Source organism: Megalops cyprinoides, chromosome 17, assembly GCF_013368585.1.
Source record: "Megalops cyprinoides isolate fMegCyp1 chromosome 17, fMegCyp1.pri, whole genome shotgun sequence".
NCBI classification, from domain to species: Eukaryota; Metazoa; Chordata; class Actinopteri; order Elopiformes; family Megalopidae; genus Megalops; species Megalops cyprinoides.
This window is the reverse complement of record NC_050599.1, coordinates 14,501,172-14,523,535: the sequence shown is the minus strand read 5'-3', so window position 1 is coordinate 14,523,535 and position 22,364 is coordinate 14,501,172. Positions and strand designations below refer to the sequence as shown.

The window sequence follows — 22,364 nt, the reverse complement described above, 5'->3', positions numbered from 1 at the left end:
TTTTTGAAACGGAGAAGGACAATTATGGTTAATAAACATTCAAATCAAGGTATGAATGTCAAAATATGGTCTCTGTCATGACATTCGAGATGGAATGCCATTTTCTCATTGGCTCACGAGGAGGAGCGGTCGCCTCTGAGAGAAAAAAATGAGGCGTCAGTGTGTTGTCAGCTGTTGTCTTTGCACTTGGAGGTTTTCTGCAATCGCAGCCGTAGAGCAGCAGTGAGACATTTTACTTGTGACTGCGCCTGTACGTCTATAAATAAAACAGCGCAAGTAAAGGCCGGTTGATGTTAAGTAACTATCTAAAATACACACTGAATTAATTAAAAGACAACAGCTCTGCAAATGTGGCCAGATTCACAAGGGTTGTATCATAAATCACCACTGTAGTCTCAACAATTGCACGTGTTAGTTCAAACGTTTGTTACATATTATTAGATCCATATTTTTGTGCAACTGCATTGTTCAGTGGCAACATGCAATCTCATACACTCCCGCTGTTCATTTTTGAATTCCTCCCATCCTGGCGTGGGTGTATATTTCCCTTGATTTTGGAAAAACGCGATTGTAAACAAAACAAACAATGAACTTATTTAATTGATGACAGCACAAATTTACGACGGACTTAAAAGTCTGTGACTGACTCGAATCATATTAAATTATTTTTTTGATATTTGCATGATATAGCCTGAGGAACCAGCTACGTATGCAAAGAGAGGCTGTGCCTTGGGTAACAGTCCAGAAAGCAACATGTACACCGTGACAAGTTTGTTGACATCTACAAGACCGTGCACTTATTTCCCCTTGGCGTGTCCTGTTTAGTGGCACCGCCTCATTTCAACAGTCCTTTTGGTACAGATACAATGGCCAATGAGATTTGATTAATTTTGTGATTAGATTTCAAATTAATGAATGCTCTTAGTTGTTTTGCTTACGGAGCCCTTCACAATTCACAATGTCGTCTACAAACGAAGCCACAACAGATGACAGCACGTTTGGCTACAGGTTTAAAATGTGTTTATTGTTTGTATTTTTAAACGTGGTCTGCTTTAAAGAATGTCATCAGCCAAAATGTATTCTTCATGGCACTTGGTAAAATAAAGCTATATTGAACACCTCTTGTGGCAGCCCAGCAGGATACTGTCGCTTTAAATCTATCATGCAAAATTAAATCCAGTCCGCTTTCTGTTCACAAATCTGTGCAAAGGAGGAGACGGCGCGCGTGCATACGCGGTCCACTTCGTGCAGTTTGGCTGCTTCTCTTGCTAGGAGGTTGCTGTCAGTCGTAGTTTTTCGGAGTTCGCCACAACACACTGAAACGGGGAAAATTGCCTTATTTTCCCCCTCTAAGAAGATGGACCAGAAAGACACAGAGATGAACGAGAAAGGAGTGTCTTCTTCTACAAGTGGAGTTGTGGTTCAAGTACGGGAGAAGAAAGGACCTTTGCGAGCAGCTATCCCTTACATGCCTTTTCCAGTAGCGGTAATTTGTCTGTTTCTCAACACCTTCATACCCGGATTAGGTGAGTTGGTTATTGAATGCCTGTTTACTTAAGAATGAGTTGTGCACACATCTGTTGAGCACTGACAGTTTATCACATCCTTTAATATACCCGATTAAAGTGTTGGAATTAAAATCAGCGTAACTCACTTAGGGTGTTTAAGGTATTATTAACAATCGAGTCGGAGGTATTAAAGTTATTAACACGCTTTTCGACTTTTTATTAACCATATCATGTAATTTTTTTTTTTTTTGGTCGTTGTAGTGCTTTGGCAAAATACTGTCGTCAAGCTTCTCTGGGTATGGTAGGTAGCTACACTTAAAGTACCATTGTTTTTAACCAGCTGTTCAGCTCTTTAAACGCACTGGGTGTGGTTCTCAGAGAAGAATAAAGATGCTTTGCGGATGGATTCACGATGGATTCTTAATATTTTAAGATCGTTACGGAAAATTGAACAACAGAATGATTTATTAGCGCCACGCTCTTTATAAACTTTACTCCCTTGGGACAGCAAGCAGCAAGGAGCGCTCTAGCTAGATCCGTGAGAACCTGATGTCTCCAGAAACTATTCCCCACCAGTTTCACATTCTCACCGATTTGATTCCGATAAAGCGAGGTGATGGCTGACAAGTAATGGGAGACCAGTTGTGAACGTCGCCGTTGAAGGACACTAACTGAACAGTAGCGACACTGACTAAAATCAACTTACAGTCTCGTCTCTCTTCATAGACTATAGAAAACTCACCTGCATATTTGTTAGTATGAATACATACAAAAATAGTTACATTTAACTCGAGTATGGGTTTTTTTGTCAGTGACACCTTATGCATACCGAATTCAATTGTGCATATTTATCTTTGGTCCTTGTGAATCAAGCTGTATAGAAGGTAACTGAAATAAATTTTAAAAATCACAACTGCCAGATTCTGTGTGACACGAAATAAAAAAATGCAGCCAAACTCTGAAGATGTGTAGTGTTCGGCCCCGTTTCGTTTATTTATTTATTTTTTAATGTATCGTAATCTTAATCCTTTGTCTCTATGCATGTAGGCGTCACATTACTCTTACTTATCAAACAATCTTAATGTACCCTGCTCTGACCAGGACCATCTCTCTCCATGGGTGTCACAGCCACTTGCTACACGTATCCATACTCCAGACTTTCTGCCCCCTGGGTCTCAGTAATTGGACCACCTCTCTATATTTTTTGTTCTGTTGTTTGCGTTGTATGTTCTTCTCTACCACCCCCTGCCTCCTAGGCTCCTTACTGTCACGTGTGGACGTCGATACCGTGTAGCCGCTAGGGAATTCCCAAAGCATATCTGTTCTCCACAGACGCCAGTGCATCGAGAATACGGGCTTTGAATGGCGGTGGGAAGTAACGGTATCGCTGTTGTAACTATTTAGAGTGTGTAATATCATACAAGAGATCAGCGTAGTATTGATTTAAGGAGCCTCCCCCTTGGCTAATGAGGTTCGTGGAGCGCATTCCCAAAGGACCTAATAAAGCGGGGTTGGATGTGTTCTCTTCGAGCGTTTAGAATTAAAAGTGGAACTGTTGTGCTGGAAAGACAGCGGCATTTTCTTTTTTCTCATTTCCAGGTCTGGAATGACCATTTTCACTTTGGAATCTTATAATATATATGTATATGTTTTAACATGTGTTCCCAGAAAGTCTAAATTGAAAAATATATAATTTGAAAATGAATAGTACTACAGCGGATTCTTTTTTTTTTCATCTATGGCAGTGTATTGAAACAGATAGGGAATGGGAGAAATGTGGCTCTTTTCTAGCAGCCCAGTCACCCCATTGTGTGTCTGGTGCAGATGTCATGGGGGTATCTGGGTGTACATGCGCTGGCAGTCCCGATTTCACTGAGCTGCATGGATGGAGACAGCCAGCTGTCAGCACACTTCCCATGTGATTCCCCAGCATTCACTGCTCCAGCTGTCAAACCTGTGATTTTGTGTCAGTTTGGTTTTAGTCCAAAGGCCAACTCAAGGCTCCCGTGCTCCAGCCTGTCCCAGCCGGATCTGTCTGTCAGTTTAAGAATAACTGAGACATGTCAGCAGCAGTCAGTGAAAAGACCTGCAGTTCTCTGTGAAGCCCAGGTCCAAAACTCACATGATCACTGTGCTGCAGGTCTTGCATGTTAATGTGCAGGAAAAAAATATCATTGTCATATAATTTAGAAATGCAATGCATGATAGCTCTGATTATTGCCTCATTTTCAAAAAGCTGTGAAGATATGTCACCTGTATGAAGGTATCCACTGACCATTTTTCCATCACAGACTAAAGAACCACTTCTGCAGTCTACACCTTGGCTTGCCTACCGATGCACAACTCAGCTTCCCCTTGATTGTATATTTGTACTGTAAGGTGTGTTATATTACCATTTTGGATTCACTTTTCACACCTGTGAAATAATTGAAGCATGCATGTTCTGGTTACCATTATTTATCATTGCACTGTGTAAGGGGTTGGCACAGAGTCAGATGTGGTCTGCTGTATGCTGTGTGCATTACCTTTCATGTGACCTTATGTAATGCACTTCATACTCTTTCTTTGTAAGCTGCTTTGGATAAGAGCATCATCTGAATAACAAAATGTAAGTGTGAGTAGAGTATAATAGGCAAGTGTCTGAACCTTAAAAAAATCCATCTTCATAATAAGTGGTGTTCTTCCTCCAGCTACCTTTGACAGGCTTAACACCTCACCCTGGCATGAAGACCTCACCTCACTCTAGGGTTGTGTAGGTTTTTCTCACAATAAATTTATACAGTTTACCATTCCAGGCTCTATAGGATTCAGTGAGTAGTGTTTGTCATCATTCTTTCTCCCTCTGGATTATTAGTATCTGTCAGTCTTCCCAATTAGAAAGACGTGAGTCATGCTCTGTATGACAGGACTCTGACTGGAATTCTGTCCCCAGAGATAAATACAATGGACAAGGTGTGCTGTTTTGCACCTAATTAAGGCAACAGTGAAAGGGCATTAAAATGCATGGAATTATGCTTTCACAAGAGACTGAAAAATTCTAAATTCCATACATATTGAAATGCTGTTTGTTCTCTTCCTTGGCAATGTGGTGAGCGAAAGTGGTGTTGAGTAGTTATGAAAAAACGGCACATAAGCATGCTGAAGTCTGCACTTCATTAAGACGCCTCATTTTAGATGGACCAGATTGCATATGGAGGAAAACCACAGCATTAAGATTGATGATAGGCAGTGTATTGGTTTTCCTCCTTTGTGATTCATATCTGTTTAATGAGGCTGCAGTAGCTAAGCATGATATTCAGCGCCTCTGCCGTTACTATTTATCATATTTCACTGGAGATCAAAGAATATTGCCTTTGCTGCTATTAATGGCAGCATCTGCTTTTGTAGAGGTTTCAAAGAGACCTTCATGGCTTGTGGGTACTTGCAAGGGAATCTGTCAAATGATGATATATTGAACTCAAACAGTTTAAGTGTTCATAAGACACAGGACAACAAAAGCTTCAGATTTTATCCAAATCTGTATTAAGAATTGATCCCTGTGACACATATTTTGTTTTTCACTGTTGTCTGCTCTAATCCATCTGGAAGACCTAAAATGTGTCTAGTCTGTTGCAAGCTAATCAACAAATGCACATTTGAAAAAAAACATATATACTTCATATAAAAGACAGGTTTACATTCTTCACTGAGCTGAACATGAGACGGGGAGGGAATTTGGTCCTACATTGGACTGACAAAAACGGACGAAGTGTGCAGTGAGGCTCGACGTTTGTCAGGATTGAGGACAAACATTTAAAGGTCCAGTGTGTCAGCATCTATTGGACACATGGCTAAGACTATCAAAACCAGAAAAAGAACGGAATGGGATTTGGTGTACCGCTTTTGTCAGAAGGATCAAAGTGAATTTGCAGCAGGTTTCTATATTTCCAAGGTCTTTTTGAATGCTCCAGGAGCCTGTTGTGCAATTCATACTACTTTCAGTTGTGCTACTGCAGTTTCCATGGTAGCAGATGGTACCAGAATGCTTGTTGTACTACCATTGGTTCCCTATTCTTCTTTTTTTTTTTTTTTGTTCAGATTGTGTAAGATGGCAGGAGAATAAGACAGTATCCTATTAGACAGGGGAAATTAGATGGGCTTAATTCTATTTATATTGTTCAAAATTTCACTTTTGCACCTTTCAGCATGTCTTCTGCTTTTTATTGCATTATTAATGGTTTCTGTGCTTTTAATTTAAATTCCCACAAGATGAAGCAGAGGTCTCATCACAAAGGCATCAGACATACTTCAACCTATTCATAGCTCAATTGTTGGGTTTCTACAAAGGGTTTATTCAAATACTACATTTTGATTGGCCTTGTCATGAGTAATCATTAAGATCAAATCTGTAATTGCATGGCTATTCAACTGCTCTTCTGGAGGCAGCAACCTGGCCGTTTTCTCAGGCCTGCTTAAAGGACTGCGCTGTATTACACTCTTAGAACAGACTTAGAACTATGGGCCAGAGCCAAATTAGTACAATAAAGGCAATCAGTTCACTCGGACGCTAAAGTATAAAGAGTCTATGGCCCTCCAGGGCCAGGGTTTGAGTAGCCCTGTTGTAGCAAATATCAGTCAAAGGGGTTTATCCAAACAAAAACAAGAGAATATGGCACAAGAGACTGGGCAAAATTTGCACCCACAGGTACTCACTGCCACTGGTGTTACTGCTCAGCTGGAAAAGGGCAGCAAGGCAGTGCATGCCACACTCTGACTCACATCACGGCCTGAGAGACTCATCATCTTGGAGGGCGCTGTTTATAGCACAGGTGTGAACAAACGAAAAAAGTCGTCTCGCTTGTGCATGTATGGAGGAAAACGGGTACGACTGGCCTTGACAGGATAAAGCCAGAAATAGATTTTCTGCAGTCACAGGAAATACATGCGCTTACTCTACTGATAACATGATTTTGCATATTAATAATTAATGCCATGGCCCGGCAGCCAGACATTTAATCTGTATTTTAACCTTTCCTCTTTTTGTCTCACTAGCTAATCAATATGAAAGTTGAGAGTACTCTTTATTTAACAGTTCTGGGCTTTGATTGGAATGCTAAAACCTACCTGGCTTTTTAAATCTTTCTTCTCTGGGTTTTTTAATATTTGGAGAAAGGTGAACTTATACAAGTAACAAGTGTGCTGGGGGACTTGACCACAGTGTAAACCTATTCAGGTTTGTTTGGTGAAGCATACTGATTGGATGATGTGCATGATACAGGATATGCTGGCAGAGACAGTGTTAATAGTCCACTTCATGGGTCATGGCTCCTACTGTCTTGTTTGCTATCAGCAAAATACAAGCTGTACCCAGACTGCTCTGACTTTCTTGTCTGTCTACTCTGAGTATTTTAAATTCGCACACTTTAAATATGTGTGTCAGGGGACTTAACCAGAGGATAAACTGAAACAAACTGTGTTTTCAACAGGCAGTGGGATGTAGAGGTTGGCCAACCTACCTTATTACCAGTGGTCACAGGTGTAGTTTCAAGGTGTGGCACTACCACTGAACCCTTAGGAAAGACATTTAGCCTGAATTTCTATGAAAAATCTGAATGATGCAAGTCACTTCGGGTCAGTGCAACAAAGCCAATAATTTAGCGAATAAATAAAAGATGTAACTGGTACATTGTTCAACTACAGTCTTTACAATAAGCAAGTGAAACATGAAGGCATATTTATGTGTACTCTTTCTCTAAAGACTATTATTGTGTTTTGTAATGACAGTGTGTATTGGGGTGGAAAAACATGTAGCATATGAATTTATTCAACAAGAAAATGGTTGTTTGTGTTCAGTTGTTAGCTGTATAATTAGCTCAGAATGATATTCTGAAATAAATACTGTTTTGATTGTGAGGGGAAAAGGTGTTTTAGGGGCATGCAATGTTCTTTTATTTTAGTGCTGTGCTAATGATTTTGTGATGTAAATCTGCAAGATTAAGTCTGAACCTAAATGACTAGGGGTGACCTTGGCAGATACACCGGCTGGGTTTGCATGGATGACAACACAGGAAACATGTCACAGTGTTGCCTGCGGAGACCCCGCGTTTTAGCACTCTGGTCTTTACATGATTCCCATCTCTTTCACCCTGTCCTCAAAACACCATCTGAGTACTGCCATGGCCCTGCTCATTTAAAAAAAAGTGATATCTAATCCCATTGAAATGATAATGTTTTCTGTCTTATCTCTCAGTTCCTCTTCACAATGCTGTGGTGCTCTAGGGTCAGGTTTATTTCGTTTTATGTGACTCTTTGGCCTATGATAAAGCTGTCTGTCCTCATTTGTATCATTTTAATGAGTTTCTTTATGAAGAAATTATCCCCCCTCTGGCTTCAACATATTAGCACTGGTCTGGAGCCATTTTTCTGCTTGTCTGGCCACCATTAGCCATTAAAGTCTTTGTTTACTGCCCTGGTCAGGTCACTGTGAAACCAAGGCAATTCAGGCCCAGTTGTAATCATCTTACCACTTCAATAAAATGTGAATATTCATCTATATGTACCCTTCTTGTGCTCTTAGTGATTTAATGGATCTTCTTTAGAACCATTACAATGAATCTCATGCACCATTCACCTTGGCTTACCTATTAATACTGACATCTCTGTGGTTGCAATCTACAACAAAAGGATAGATGCTATATGTTATACACGCTGTAAATAGCTTGCTTTCTGTCCATAATCTCAAATATGTTCCACTCTCACCCTCCTAAGAATTGTGACTAGGTCAACTGTGGCTCTTAGAATATCTGGCAAGCTAAGTGGCAACTGCAAACTTTGCTGACTCACTTGTACTTATGGAAGAGAAAAAAGAGGAGTGAAAGCTGTATTAATTTTTTTAATATGCAGAAAATATTGCTAGCTAGCTATGAGAGGATGACTCAACTTTCATCGAGCTGGCTGGCTATATGATTACAAGTAAGTCAGTGTCAGTGTTTTAACTTAGTCACGCTACAAAGTGCGCATGGTGCTCCATTCAGTTTACTTTTCTTAATTTTCAAAGACTTCTATTGCAAATAATGAATTAAAATACATCCTTAAAAATGCATCATTACAAGGAGTGATTTCATGTTTTAGTTACACAGGAGTAATAGGACCTATGGGAGAGTACCATAATTTTTAACTTTCTGGAACAGCACTTTTTGGACCCATTGGGATGAACCAAGCCCATCATTGCCATTATTTTTTGGGGACAGAGAGCACAGAGATATTATGAGGATCTTTATTTGATTGGACATCTGATGCTTCTGAGTTTTACACATTGTCTCAATATGTTAGGAGGAGACATAAGCAATTTGTAATAACATACAAATGGAATTTATGGTCAGCACACATGCTTCAGTGAAGCCCTCAGTGAAGAAGTGCAGACCTCCACCTCTGCTGGTGTGTGTGACACTAGATGATTGATGATGTGTATCTACAGCTGTTATAGAATATTTATTGAAGATAATCACTTAATGAAACAACAGTCCAACAGCATTGTTTCTCTAAAATCCAGTTAACTTGCTGCAGTTTTAATCCAGTGGATAATGCTTTAGCTTTAGATGAATTACAACATGGCTGAACATGTCTTGCCTGTGAATGGTTTCTTTATTCAACTGACTTGGCTGCTATACTTGATTCTGTTGTAAATAAAACTGACGTCCACATCTTATGCATGTTTGCCCTGCTTGGTTCTGCCAGCTCTATAAGCCTGTAAAAACCCCAGTGGTATAGTCTTAATGAATAGCACTGTGTTTTGTGTCTTGTGTTGAATATTTTGTCTCATGTTTCATTTGGAATACCTCTGTCTGCAAACAGAAACATGAGGCTGGTGCATTACGGACACAGGAACATTCTATTCTAATTCAATTAATGACGGAATGCTCATGGGCAGAGACAGCAGCTGCTCGTTTGGCTCTCTGAGCTGTGCCGGTCTGAGTGGTGGTCTGCCTCTTTAAACACTGTCTGTCTGACTGCCCGTGGATTCTCATCCCTGTGCCTTTGCCCTTTTTGTTAGCGTCATAAATTGAGGTCAGTTTACCTTGTAAAATTTTCAATTTCCAGTGTCACGACAAACAATGGCATACCACAGAGCCAGGCCAATGTCAGGAGTGCTGTCCAGCTGTTCCAGGATGTCTCCATGAGAAATCAATCAGCCAGACATTGCCGTTATTTTCTGGGGACAGAGAGCACACAGAGACATTATGACGATCTTCATTTGATTAGAGATCTGATGCTTGTGAGCTTTACAAGTTGTCCCAATGTTTCAGGAGGAGTCATAAGCAATCTGTAATAACATACAGTACAAATGGAATTTATGGTCAGCACACATGCTTTAGGGTAGCCCTCAGTGAAGAAGTGCAGACCTCCACCTTCTCTGATGGTGTATGTGGCACTAGATGATTGATGATGAGTATCTACAGCAGAAACCCAGGCTGTGACATTGGAGATGGAGTTGCTGGGTAATCTGTGACCCAGGTCATGTGTTGGGGGGGGGGATGTGTTTAGCAGATGAGAGGTGCAGTGTTTGCCAGTTTCTATTTTAAACTTCTTGTATTCAGTTTTCTCAGTCAAGGTTACCATCCCGTCAGAGGCTTCGGTTCCATCGCACAGATCCAGTTCATTCATTTGACATGGGAGAAGGTGTGCTGCCAGTTGACCTACAGGGCTTCACCCCTGTGCGCAAAGAGTCAGACAAATCGCTCGTGTCATGAAACATATAGCATACTCCCATAACGACCCCAGTTTTGCTTGTAAAGTTTGATTGTGATCATTTGTGATCTTAATTTAGCGTTCAGGAGGTCGCCTGATAATTGTCTGGAAAGACCTCAGAGTGTGACAAGCCATGATACTGTGTGCATGTGTGGTGTCCCTGTATCGCTCATGATAATTGGGTAATAGAATAATAATTAAACAACATGACCATGCAGAGCTACAGTCAGTGTTAGGGGTTATTGTGCAGATGTATCCCCACTGAGATATTCAGTACATTTTGCTCAGTACAAACAGAAGTCCAGATAATGGATTCTTAGCGGGGTTCTGGGGCCTCCTGGGTCCAATTAGACTTACAGTAGACATGGTAGATCAGGTGTTAAAATACTCACTCTGGAATCCAGGGTTGAACTTTAAGTGGTTTATACATCAGCAATGTTCCAACATTGTGGCATTTGAAGAGAGTGCTTGAAAGCCTTGCTTATCACTCAAATGTGAAGCATAACAACACAATTTCATACTGAAAACCTATGACATTCTACTGACATTGATGTTCCACTAATTTAAAAAGTAGCAGCTCCAAATATAAGCAACTTGGCATGATTCAAACTTTAAAGATGGCAACATTTTTTTTCGTTTGAAATTTGGTCGCATTTGTCAGAGAGAGAAAAAAAGTACCAATCAGTTGTACATTTTCACTCAAATCTCATATGGAGAACCCTCTTATTCACTCAAAAGTGTTCTCAAGCAGATGTGCATTGAACCATTTCGGCATTAACGCATGGTGTCCAGGCGGTTGAGAAGCCCTCTACTGTGAGAGCATGCTCTCCATTCTCAAAAAAAAAGAGTAAAACCGGATAATTAACCTCCCACTTTTTCAGTGGGCATTGAGTGTGAACGCTTCAGGAAATTACAGTCATCCTGAAAGTAATGTGCGAGGAGGCTGACATTCGTCAACCCCATTGTCTCTCACTCTGCCAGAGCCTGTAATTATTTGTGGCACATTGGTTAGTGAACAACACCATTCTTCATTGGATGCATGGCGTTGGTAGTGCCAGAAGCATAAAGAAACATTACATTTTATCATATAGCAGACACTTATGCAGGACAACACAGAGGGTGCAACAGAATACCCAAAAAAGTCAGAAGAACAAATTCGCATGCAAAGCACATCTGAACATGGTCTGCTTTTCATCCACTTAGATAGGTGGAGATTTATAAAAGAAATTCAGTTTAAGTACATCCTTTTAGGTTACAAGCCCTGCTCCTTACCACTACACCAGTACACCACACAGCATGGAATTGCAGAGATCTCTGAGGGTTTTCAGATTTGGTGGAGGCATTCATCCAAGGGTTTTTCCGGGGTGGGGAGGTATTGGCAGCTGCAGAGCCTGCTGACAGCTTTGTGTCACAGCACACGGCGTGGCTATGACAGAGCAGCAGAGGACTGCAATTACTCTCCTATTAACACCCGACCCATGACCCGAAAGGTAATCACACAGGCGCAGGCGGGGGTCAGGTCGTCTTGTACTGAGACAATTGACTCTTATACAGCCTCCCCAGGCAGAGGAGTCTTCATGATTTTTCATTTTATTCATAACAGTTCCCTCTCAGCTTGTAAAGATTTCTGCACAGAACCTGTGGCCATCCCTTATTCGCAGAAGGCTGTGAGGAGAGGTCTCTCTCTGGCATGTTATGGAGTTGAAAATAAAAGTGTTTACTTGTTTGGAATTGCTTGCCAAAAGCAAAACATTTGGGCCGTGGGTGGTATCGGTTACTGGTTTTCTGCCAAAGACATCCAATGTTTCTGTAGATTTTCCTCCAAGAAAAAACTCACTTTGACCCGTGTGTTTTTGCTTACTCAAAGGCATCCATACTTTGGGAAAAAAAAAAGCTAGGGGTTGTTTAAACATGCATGGCTTTGCCTTAAAAGCACATATATCAAAAGTATTGTATTTAGATTTATGCAGTTGTATTGTTTTTAATTTTATGTGCTAGGTCGTTATTTTTATCATTTATATCATATCATTATTTCCTCAGCAACAGACGAAATACAGCTCTAGGGAAGCAAGACTCTCCAGAGAAAATTGGATGAAGGTTGCTTTAAAATGGCAGTTGGACTAGTAGAGACATTGCTAACTAAATGAACAAATATGTCAAGCAGCACACCTTAAGAGATACAAAAAACCCTGTGGTGGAAGATGAGTGGAAGATCAGCTCCGTAATGAAAGGAGAGGTTACTTTACTATGGTGGGACCCATTGGTGTATAAAGGACAGCTGCTTGTAGTGATAATCGTTCAATCCATCTGAACTTTTTTAATGAGATCCTGAAATCAATGAGATAGAAGTCATAGTGTGAAACTAGCCAAATCTCCTGCTTTAAATCCCACTGTTTCTGTGAATAAATAAAGTGTTTTTAGTGCCGTAACTCTGAAAACGTAAGATTCATTCTTTTGGCTTGAATCCTCCTTACCTCCCCGGATATGCTGAGACCTGTGTTCGTGACCCTGAAGTATTTTTGGTTTGTTGTTGATAGTGTGAGTGTGTGTGTGTGTGTGTGTGTGTGTGTGTTTCTGTATGTGTGTTGGGGGCTGCATGTGAAGTTGGATATCTTATGCAACGCTAAATTAATCATCCCAACAGGAAGTGGCTGGCACTCACCCAACAAATACAAAGACTGCTTGTCGGCTGCCTGTTGACTCTGGGCCTCTTTTTCTGTTATCCGAATCTGCCATCTGAGGAATGATTATTCTTAGTTTCTGTACCCTGATTTGAAGGGACTGGAAGTCATAGTTCTGGGAATGTGGGAAATTAATGCTCAGTTTTTCTACATAATAAATTATTATACCCCCATGGAGAATTCAGATTGACAGGAAACAAATGAGAAATGAAGGAAATATTATGTTGCTTTTTTATACTTAACCACAAGCTTCCATTTGTGTTATTATTTTTGGCCTGTTAATGTGATGTATTACTGACACTCTGACATTTTGAACCTGAGATCAGATCATTTATGTTCGCTGAAGAAAATTAATAAATTTTTTATGCCATTTGTGTTTTTTCCTCTAAAGCATCTAAACCAGCAGTTGGTCATTGTGATTCATCTGCAAGTTTACATAGAACAGAATGAATCATCATTGCATGAGGAACAAGACAAAATGCCATTATATTTCCTCAGGTCTTTATAATGAATAACATTTGAATTTCTTGACTCATTCGGCCTCCATTCAACTTTGCTTCCTACTTTTGATCTGAATAGATGTGTTAACATAGCAGGTTGTCCTTCACCTCAAATTCTTGATGCAGGGCTTTTGTCATGATTTTTTATAGATGAACTCTGTAATATGTTATAATGTAGTCTGGTGTAATATTTCTGGATAGGTAGATAAAACAATTTGGTGCCAGTCAAATGTTTTCCTGGTAGTCTGCAGGAATTTAATGGGTGAGATTAAGCTCAATGAGGATGGTAAATAATGAGTTATTTAGCTGAGTGCTCCCAGCTTTGATGAAAGGTTCTATTGATGGGAGGCAGGTGGGGGTGTTTCAACCCAGGTTCCCATGGGTAGATATACACACTCTGCATGTTGGCTGGGTTTACATACAATTGGTTCTAAAGACTGGACTCAGTTTTGTTCTCATGTCATGTTGTTTTGTACAAATTCCTCTCCTTGGACCTGTACCTCTTCAACTCCTGTCACTTGTTCCTTATTATGTCCCTGCATAAGCAGTGTTGTACTTTATGTCATAGTGTTAGAGGTAGCTAGTGTGTTTATATTATCCTCTTGCCCAACAGACCCATTTCTCTGGGTCAACTGGCATAGTTTACATTTTACGTTTTTTATACAGCTGGATGTTTAACAGTTTAAGTGAAGCCCTTTGCTTGCTTAGGTTTGTCCAATGATAATTACCTGCCGGGAGAATGTTTCACCTTATAGGAAGAATGCTCTGCACACTTTGGAAGTGTAGTTATTGATCTAAAACATGGATGGAAATACAACTGACATTTCAGCACTTACCAGATCTTTGTTAGAGTTTTGCTGAGGGTTAATTTTCAAATAGCATCATATGTCCATCTGTGAATGTGCAGAGGCCCCACATACACTAGGTACCCTTTAGAGGGTACAGCTGAAGTGTGCAGCAGTTTAGCATAGTGGTAACGGAGCAGGACTCCTAAACAAAAGGTTGCTGGTTTGATTCCCTGCTGGGGCACTGTTGCTGTACCTTTGGGCAAGGTACTTAACCCAGAATTGCCTCAGTAAATATCCAACTGTATAAATGGATGATATGTAAGTTGCTCTGAATAACAGCATCTGCTAAATGAAAATAACATAATGTAATGTGTCCCAGCTGCAGTTTGTAACAGCAGCATAGTGATCACAGCCATTTTCAGTAAACTAGTTCAGTTTTCCATTACAGCTTCTGGTGGTGCTTCTCTTATGTGGCTGTGCAGAGTGTGAGAACAGCAGTGGGTCTTCTGTAACATTCAGACTGTACTGCACAGCATTCTCCCTCTCTCAGAGCCTTGACTGTATTCCCGGACCGTTTGTGCTTTCTTTGCAGGGACTTTTGTCTCAGCCTTCACGGTGCTGTGCGGGGCACGGACAGACCTGCCGGATCGCCACATGTGCTGCGTGTTCTGGTTGAACATCGCCGCCGCGTTCATCCAGATCCTCACTGCCATCGTCATGGTGGGCTGGATCATGAGTATATTCTGGGGAATGGACATGGTCATTCTGGCAAGTAAGTATGAGCTATTAATGTCCAACGAGTGCTGGTGACAAAATGGACCATCTTCTGTTACATGCAGGATTCTTAATAATAACAAGTGTGCGCTGACATAAAGAAAAGTGAATTCAAACTCTGGAGCACTGGTGAGTTTCCAGATTTTTATATTTTACAATCAGCAGCATTAAATGCATGAACACATCTGAAATGAAAACCCCTATGAGATGAGTGGTAATAAAGTGAGAAATAAGTGATGTAATGTGACATACAGTATATTTGGTATCTGCTGTTTAAGAGTCACCACCATTGATATATGTTTATGCAGTTAATTACATTAATAATAACTTTATTTTTATAGCATCTTTTATGCATGGTTGTAACACTAAGTGTTCTACAGAAGTAGAAAGGCAAGGACCACTGGCTGAGCAAAGCTATGGCTCAACAAATGAAAAATGACCATCATTTATGCCTTTTTTAGATTAGACATTTTTGGTTTGTAAAACAATCTTTTCATTAGTTGGTAGATAGAGTATTTAGCCATACTTGACATGGCTCAATTGATGTAAATATATCAGACATGGCCAGTGGGGTATAAATAAGGGAAGAGATTACTCATTTGTTAAATGCTAATGGACAGGTTTTCTCCAAATTAGTATGATAAACTAGATTATGTAAGATTCACAGATCAGCTGACTCATTTTTACTTAACTCCACCTAATGTGGTAGCTCTGCCTGCCTGCATTTCACATTAAATAATTGTATCTGATTGTAATAATTGTATCTAGTCACATTTACTCAATGTAACCCTGTCTTTTTGTTGTAAATAAAAGGATTCATAAAGGTAATGCTGAAATATCAGAAAGAGTCAAAGGAAGCAGTTGCTGATCACTTTAAAAGTAAATTCTTTGCCTCATATCTGAAGCTCATCTGGCAGCACTGTTTGCGTTGCCATGATGGAAAAACGCATTAGATACATTACCCCATTATTTAAGTGTGTTCAGCTGTGTTTACGTCCGAGATGACATTCCTCTTACTCATTTCCTGGAAGTAATCTTCAGCTTCAGGGAACTGAAAAGGGAAGTTCCAAAGTTTAAATTCAAATCCCATCCACCTGTACATCCACATGCACAGTTATTACCAACACGCATGTGCTTGTAAAGGTTATGAACACTAGCGCTGATTGTAATCATTGGGAGAGGAGACTTTTTTAGTAGCCTCAGAGATTCGATTGGAGGTTAAGGTGTACAATAATCGCTATCTGTTGTAGCAATCATGCCTCTCAGACTGGGTGATTATAGTAAGAGTGCTGTAGCAAGGTATTCCTGCGTAAGTCCTGGCTTGCGGTGATACGGTAATGACTCTTCCCTGTTGAGTGGGACACAAGTGTTCAGTTTCCAGCCTCAGCAATAAATGGCTTCACCTCTTCAGAAAAAAGAAAATGCTGGCCTCCTCACATCCCTCCTCATTTTCAAGCTTATTGTGCAAAGATCTTCTTATGATTGAGTATCAAGATTGAAATGCTCTGAATCCCATAAGACATTGTTATAATTTGATATTAACTCAAGTGTCTTTGGGAGTTGGGTTTGCATGTATAGGTCATACACTGTCTTGGCAAGGGGCAGATGATGTCAAAGCAAACTAGCTGACTCTGGCAATGACATGTGTTGGATCCTTCACCAGATACTGCTGCACTATTTTTAAGTCACCACAATCTTACTAATTGTCTGGGGCTAGTGATTTGGTCTTTTTTGCACTCCAGGTTTGACACAATATAAATTACACAATCACCTGTCATGTCATGAAACCGTAATATAAAATGGAAATATATCTCTTGTCACTGTAACCATTACATATTACACAAAGTGAAATCTAAAAATATTACGTCCATTTATCTTCATATATGAGAAATATGTTCCTGTATCTTCGCCTTTGAATAATTTAGTTACACCTTGCGTGGAAAACACGAAAAATCTCATTGTTTCCTAAGGTGATTATGCTGGCATAGATTGAGCAAAGTCTTTCTGCAAATAACAGAATCTGGTGATTTCTTGCAGTATGTACAATATGACTTGACAGCAGCATCCTGTAAGAATGATTCATACTGTGTCTGTGAAGGCATACTCAGTCCCATGGGTGGTTCAGATGTTTTATTTCCAAGCATTTTACTGGAGACATAGAGATGGATGGAACCCTTGGAGTAATGAGATTCATCACCATCTGAGATTCATTGGTATCAGTCCTCTAAGGCTGTTGCAGAAATAAAGGCTTTTCACAGGTGGTTAGGACCTTATGCCTCAAGTGGGTGGGGCGTCTGAAAGCATGGGTCTGTTATGACCACTTGTCCAGTGTTGTGAGCCCCATTAATGAATTCCGGTGACTCAGTTACAGGTCTTCCTTGGTGTTCTCTCATGATGTTAGCATGTTCCACTGTCAGTTACCTTTATGCTTTACTCTCATAATTCTTTTGTAAGGGACAATTTGTGCCACAGTACCCTCCTTTACCCTATACCTCTCAGCTACAGTGCTAATTCTTTTAACATGTCTTTTCTTTTACGCAACACCTCTTCAATGGACACAGTTTCTGAAGGTAGGCGTGTACTGTATGATTATCACATTGTTCCATCCTTTCTGTGATGCAAACTTTACTCTGGTAGTCAAACCACTGCTTTAATTCTGACTGCACTTCATCCACTGACCATTAAGCTGCCCACCAGTTCACATGTGTTTATTTCATTTTCTCACTCCCGATTTTTTTTTTTTTTTGCATTAATTTCTACATTATCTATCTATCTATCTATCTATCTATCTATCTATCTATCTGTTTATCTGACTGGCTGGCCATCTATGTGTCTGTCTCTCTATATAGAGACAGAGCCATAGAGATAGATAGATATAAGAATTTGTATAGAATTCAATATAATTTGCATACAGATATTAGTTATATTTAATGCATGGCATGACAGTGCTTTCAGCAAATGTGTTAACTTCATAATCCACAAGGAATTTACCAGATGGCATCTAAAGCTTTTCTTATACTGCAATGGAATGAAGTGTACTTCATAAAGAGAAGGAAACATCTTCTTGACCACAAGAAATAATAATTTTGTAAACTCAAATTTAACCACCACATACTAAATTCCTTTCGCATGTGATATTCAGTCTTAGGGATAAGCGGCTATGCAGAATGTCTGTTTCGGCTGTAGTCACATATGCCAATACCCCGAACTATTTTTCTATTTCAGAGTATATAGATATAGAACATTATCTAAAATTTTGTTAGGTGAAGGTTAAATGAAAAAATATATTTCACAGGCAATGGGTAATGGTTCAGAAGAATAATTGGATTCTTTGCAAGAAAACCTGATCAGACTGCCAGTTCAGTCATCTCTCTTCTGGATCAGTTATTTAAGACATTCTCCTTGGTTCTTTTCACATCCCAGAATCCCCTGCAAACAATGGCGAGGTTACCATATTAAAGAGCCAAAGCCCATGCCTTGCCACTCCCTACAAAAATTCCTCATTAGTACAATGAAAAAGTCGTCGCACTTGAGTTTGATCAAAGCAGGTACTGAAGGGAGTTGCACGTCATTACTTGTTTAACAGGATCATGGATGACCTCACATATCAGACCCTTCCTCTCTCCCCAGGCTACAGAGATCAAGGCATTCCCCAGCAGCTGTGAGGTGGTACAGTAAATTTACGACAAGAATGTACAGTAGTCTCCTGGCGTCCTCTCGGAGGGACAGAAGCAGAGAGATGCCTTCACTGTCACACAGGAAGGAGGGGTTCTTTTTCACATGCCCCCCTCCCGCCCTCCCGCCCCGCCCAGCTCCCCTTCCTCTGCTTCACAGCTGAGTGGAAGCATGAGGAACATGTCGACCGGAGGGAAAAAAAAAAACAACAACGTCTCAACCGTGTACTAACGACTTTCCTTCTGTCAGAGTAAATTCAGTGTTAACTGATTTTTAATTAATGACAAATTAAAAAGTGTAGTTTTCCCTCTGAGCATTTTTGGCTGTTCAGAAAGGATTTAAAAAATTTTACTAGTCAGTTTTATTGGTATAGCACGGTATCTGTGTTCCGCTTCCTGGAGTCTTATTATTCAATGTCAGGCCTTATGATATGTGGAGATTAACTTGTTTTATAAATTCTGCATGGATATACAATTTCTACTCATTCAGCTCTGTCTGTGATCTGTATCTGAACACTCAACCACACAAACACAACCACACAAGCTGATTACCTTCTCTGACTTTTGTATCATTATTTATTGGTTGTTGTTTTTGTGAAACATTATTATCATAAACATCAATGTACTGTTTTTTGAATTGCTCTGGGCCAGTTGCCATAGATACTGCCCACTTCAACAAGTCTCGATGTATACTCATGGGATGAAATAAATGTAATTGGTATTAGAGTGATTTTTTTTTTTTTGATTTATTGAAATAACAACAGGGGAAAAGGAATGCTGTGGACATGGATAATCATTTGAACAGTGACTTTTTTATGTTTATTAGCCAGAAAGGGATCCAGATGGGGTAGATCTAAAGCAGTGTTTCTCAATCTTACTCCTGGAGCCCCCCTGTCCTGCATATCTTCAGTCTATCCTTGCTCCAAACACACCTGATTGAAATAATTAACATGCTCTTTATTAAATCAGGTGTGTTCGGCTAATCAAAAGTGCCACTGATGAGTTTGGTCAGGTAGGTAGAGCAGGGAAAGATGGAAAACGTGCGGAGCAGGGGGGCCCCAGGAGCAGGATTGAGAATCAGTGATCTAAAGGATATGTGAATGTGTTTGTTTCAAAGCAGGGCTCCATTTATTGAATCAAAACGCAGTTCTTACCCATAAACGCACAGGCACGGTTTTTATCTTGAAATTCCAGAACTCTAGAACTGACCCATTTGTTGTATTTAGCTATTTTAACTATACATTTCTTACAGAGAATTTCTAGAGACATTTTAACTCATTTGTAACACAGGGAAGAGAGCACTGTGAAAGAATTGTCAAGGAAAAGTACTGAGACTGTGTCCTAGCTCTAGACCTGATGGATGGATGGACCATGGATTTCTGGCTAACATAATAGTGGGGGAAACAAATGTATAACCAGTAGATTGAAAGCAGTTAAGCATGTTACAGGAGCAACACTAAAAAAATGCATGATTACAAAAAAAACCCCAGCTGTAAAAATCATTAAAATCAAATCATAATTTGACAGCTGCAGAAAAGACATTGTTCAAAAGATACAGAGATGCTGTTCTTAATAAAAGCAGTCTGTTCTGAATGGCACCAGTGTGTGTTTGAGGTTTAAAGCCAGCCTGTCCATTGACAATGACAGCAGGTGGTGGGCTGGTCCTATAGAATAAAAGGTTTTGCCCGCTGCAGATAGTAAGCTGGGCATTTTGGTCCTCATAAGCAGATTTATTGTTGAGATGTTTCTAGTACTTCCACTCTTGCTGTTACAATACCACTTGAACAAAGACACCAGGGGACAAAGGGGACTCTGACTCAGGCCTAATATGGGTCATTATTATTTTTGTGTGGCCCATGGGGGACGAAAGGGAGACAAAGCCCCTTCATCCAGCTGTCAGGGTGGGTCAGAAGGGAGAGAGGCCCTGTTTGCAATATGGCCTTCATCAGGTAGGCTGACGTATTTCCTCGCATCAAAGCCACTGGCATTCCCATTGCCATATGCATTTATGTTCCAGTCAGTGATTTTTTTTTTCTTTAAAGTCCTTAAAGGCATCCCTGTCTGACCTTTACCCCTGACCTCACTTCAACACTGAAAGCATTCTGTGACCCAAAAATTTGCACACAAGGTCAGCACTCGGTTTTATACGGACAACACAAATGGGCTCTCGTACAGAGTGCTGAGAATTTCAGACGTAAGCAAATGACAGTCTCGTGATGGTTTGAATCTATTCTGTCATTTTGGAATGCTGTCTGTTCCAAATCATCTGCGTCACTCCCAGAAAACTAACCATTACATTTTGCAACATTGAATAATTCACCAAGTAGACATGTTCTCAAAATCAGTCACCTAAATAGATGTTTAGGTTTCATTTCATTTCTTTTTCATTGATAAAAAGTAAAATAGATTACATGAAATTACAGCACTGCTAGTGCTGTAAATCACACAAGTAATGTATGGGAATGGATAGTATCAGTTTTGTATGTATCTATAACCTTAGAGTTGTTTTGATATCTCAAAATGTGTCCTGTGAAATGTATTCATGTTTCATTTTCTAAAGTAAAATGTGCCTGTTGTCTTCAATGACATGAAATTGTGTGCGTTTCTGTTACAATGTTCCTTTATCTGCTCTTGTCTTGTTGTTCTGTTTTCGAAGTAGACAACGTGTGCTTTGAATTTCAGCAGATAGAGAGCTTATTCATGTCTGGGGTCTCTGTCAGTCTCAGGGAAGACGAGGTGACAGCCCTGTCCCTGTAAACAAAGACATTAGCCCACTGTAAAGCACTTTTATCCAACAGTTCTTTTTCCAAGCTGCAGTGTTCTTCGCTCAGAATACTAGGACGTTATATGAAATCATAATCCTTTGGTTATCATTGTCATAGCAGTTATGTTAATGTAAATAACTAATTCCACCATCACAGTGCGGAAATCTATACACACAAATGTCACATAAATGAACATCATGTCTAATTGCTTTAAAAATTAATTGTGGAATGTATCGCTGCCTATATCGTGAGTAATACTTGAAGAGCCATAGAAGCAGTATTACTGTAAATAGAATACAAGGATGAAGACAAGGATGCAGAACCTGACATGCAGAATTGCTTCAGCAGCATTGTCACTTAGGCCTGCTTGGAGCTGTGAGTGACATCACGCACATAGGAATGGTGTGACATCACGGTCAGAGAGATGAGAGACGACATTTTCCACAGCAGACTCTTACCTTGCCCTCATAGGACCTCACTGTCACTTCCACTGCTTCACAGCTGTGAAGTTACCAATTCCTCCTGTAGAGGAGGCTGTGGGGAAAAATTAGCAAGGGTGCAAAACATATTTTAGCAGATTTTGTAAATGTTGCACCTGCGGAGCAGAACATCTGAAAACTGCCACAACAGCCCATTTTTGTTCTTCTTGTCTGAGCACTTGTGCCGGATGAAAAAAGTAAGGAAATACATTTCTAACAAGGCAACATTTTTTCTCCATTTTCTCCATTACTCTCACACTTATTTTGACAATACTTAGGCATACTGGCTGTGGTGGTCACCTATAGATTCTCTGACCTTAGCATTGGATACAAAGCTCTATCATTAGAATGCAACTTGCATAGCCAGCAGGTGGTGCCCTGAGTTAAGACCACTGCACATCTATGTCAATACGCATCTGCTTTGTACAATGGCCTTGAAGTGGTCAGAACTGACAAACATGGCTTCAG

The 22,364-nt window shown here is 40.1% G+C and overlaps 1 protein-coding gene across 1 annotated transcript; it reads left to right on the top strand.

The window, feature by feature from the left end:
* Positions 1 to 1,223: 1,223 nt before the first annotated feature.
* stum (stum, mechanosensory transduction mediator homolog) lies at positions 1,224 to 18,790 on the top strand. Its single transcript, XM_036550524.1, has 4 exons — positions 1,224 to 1,526; positions 14,797 to 14,976; positions 17,540 to 17,548; positions 18,609 to 18,790. Exons 1-4 carry the CDS (start codon positions 1,358 to 1,360, stop codon positions 18,641 to 18,643), a joined length of 393 nt encoding a protein of 130 aa, XP_036406417.1. The 5' UTR covers positions 1,224 to 1,357; the 3' UTR covers positions 18,644 to 18,790.
* The last annotated feature ends 3,574 nt before the right edge of the window (positions 18,791 to 22,364 follow it).

Coding starts and splice junctions, on each gene's coding strand:
- stum (XM_036550524.1), top strand. CDS start 1,358: ATGGACCAGAAAGACACAGAGATGAACGAGAAAGGAGTGTCTTCTTCT. Junction 1,527..14,796: donor CACCTTCATACCCGGATTAG/GTGAGTTGGTTA, acceptor CTTTCTTTGCAG/GGACTTTTGTCTCAGCCTTC.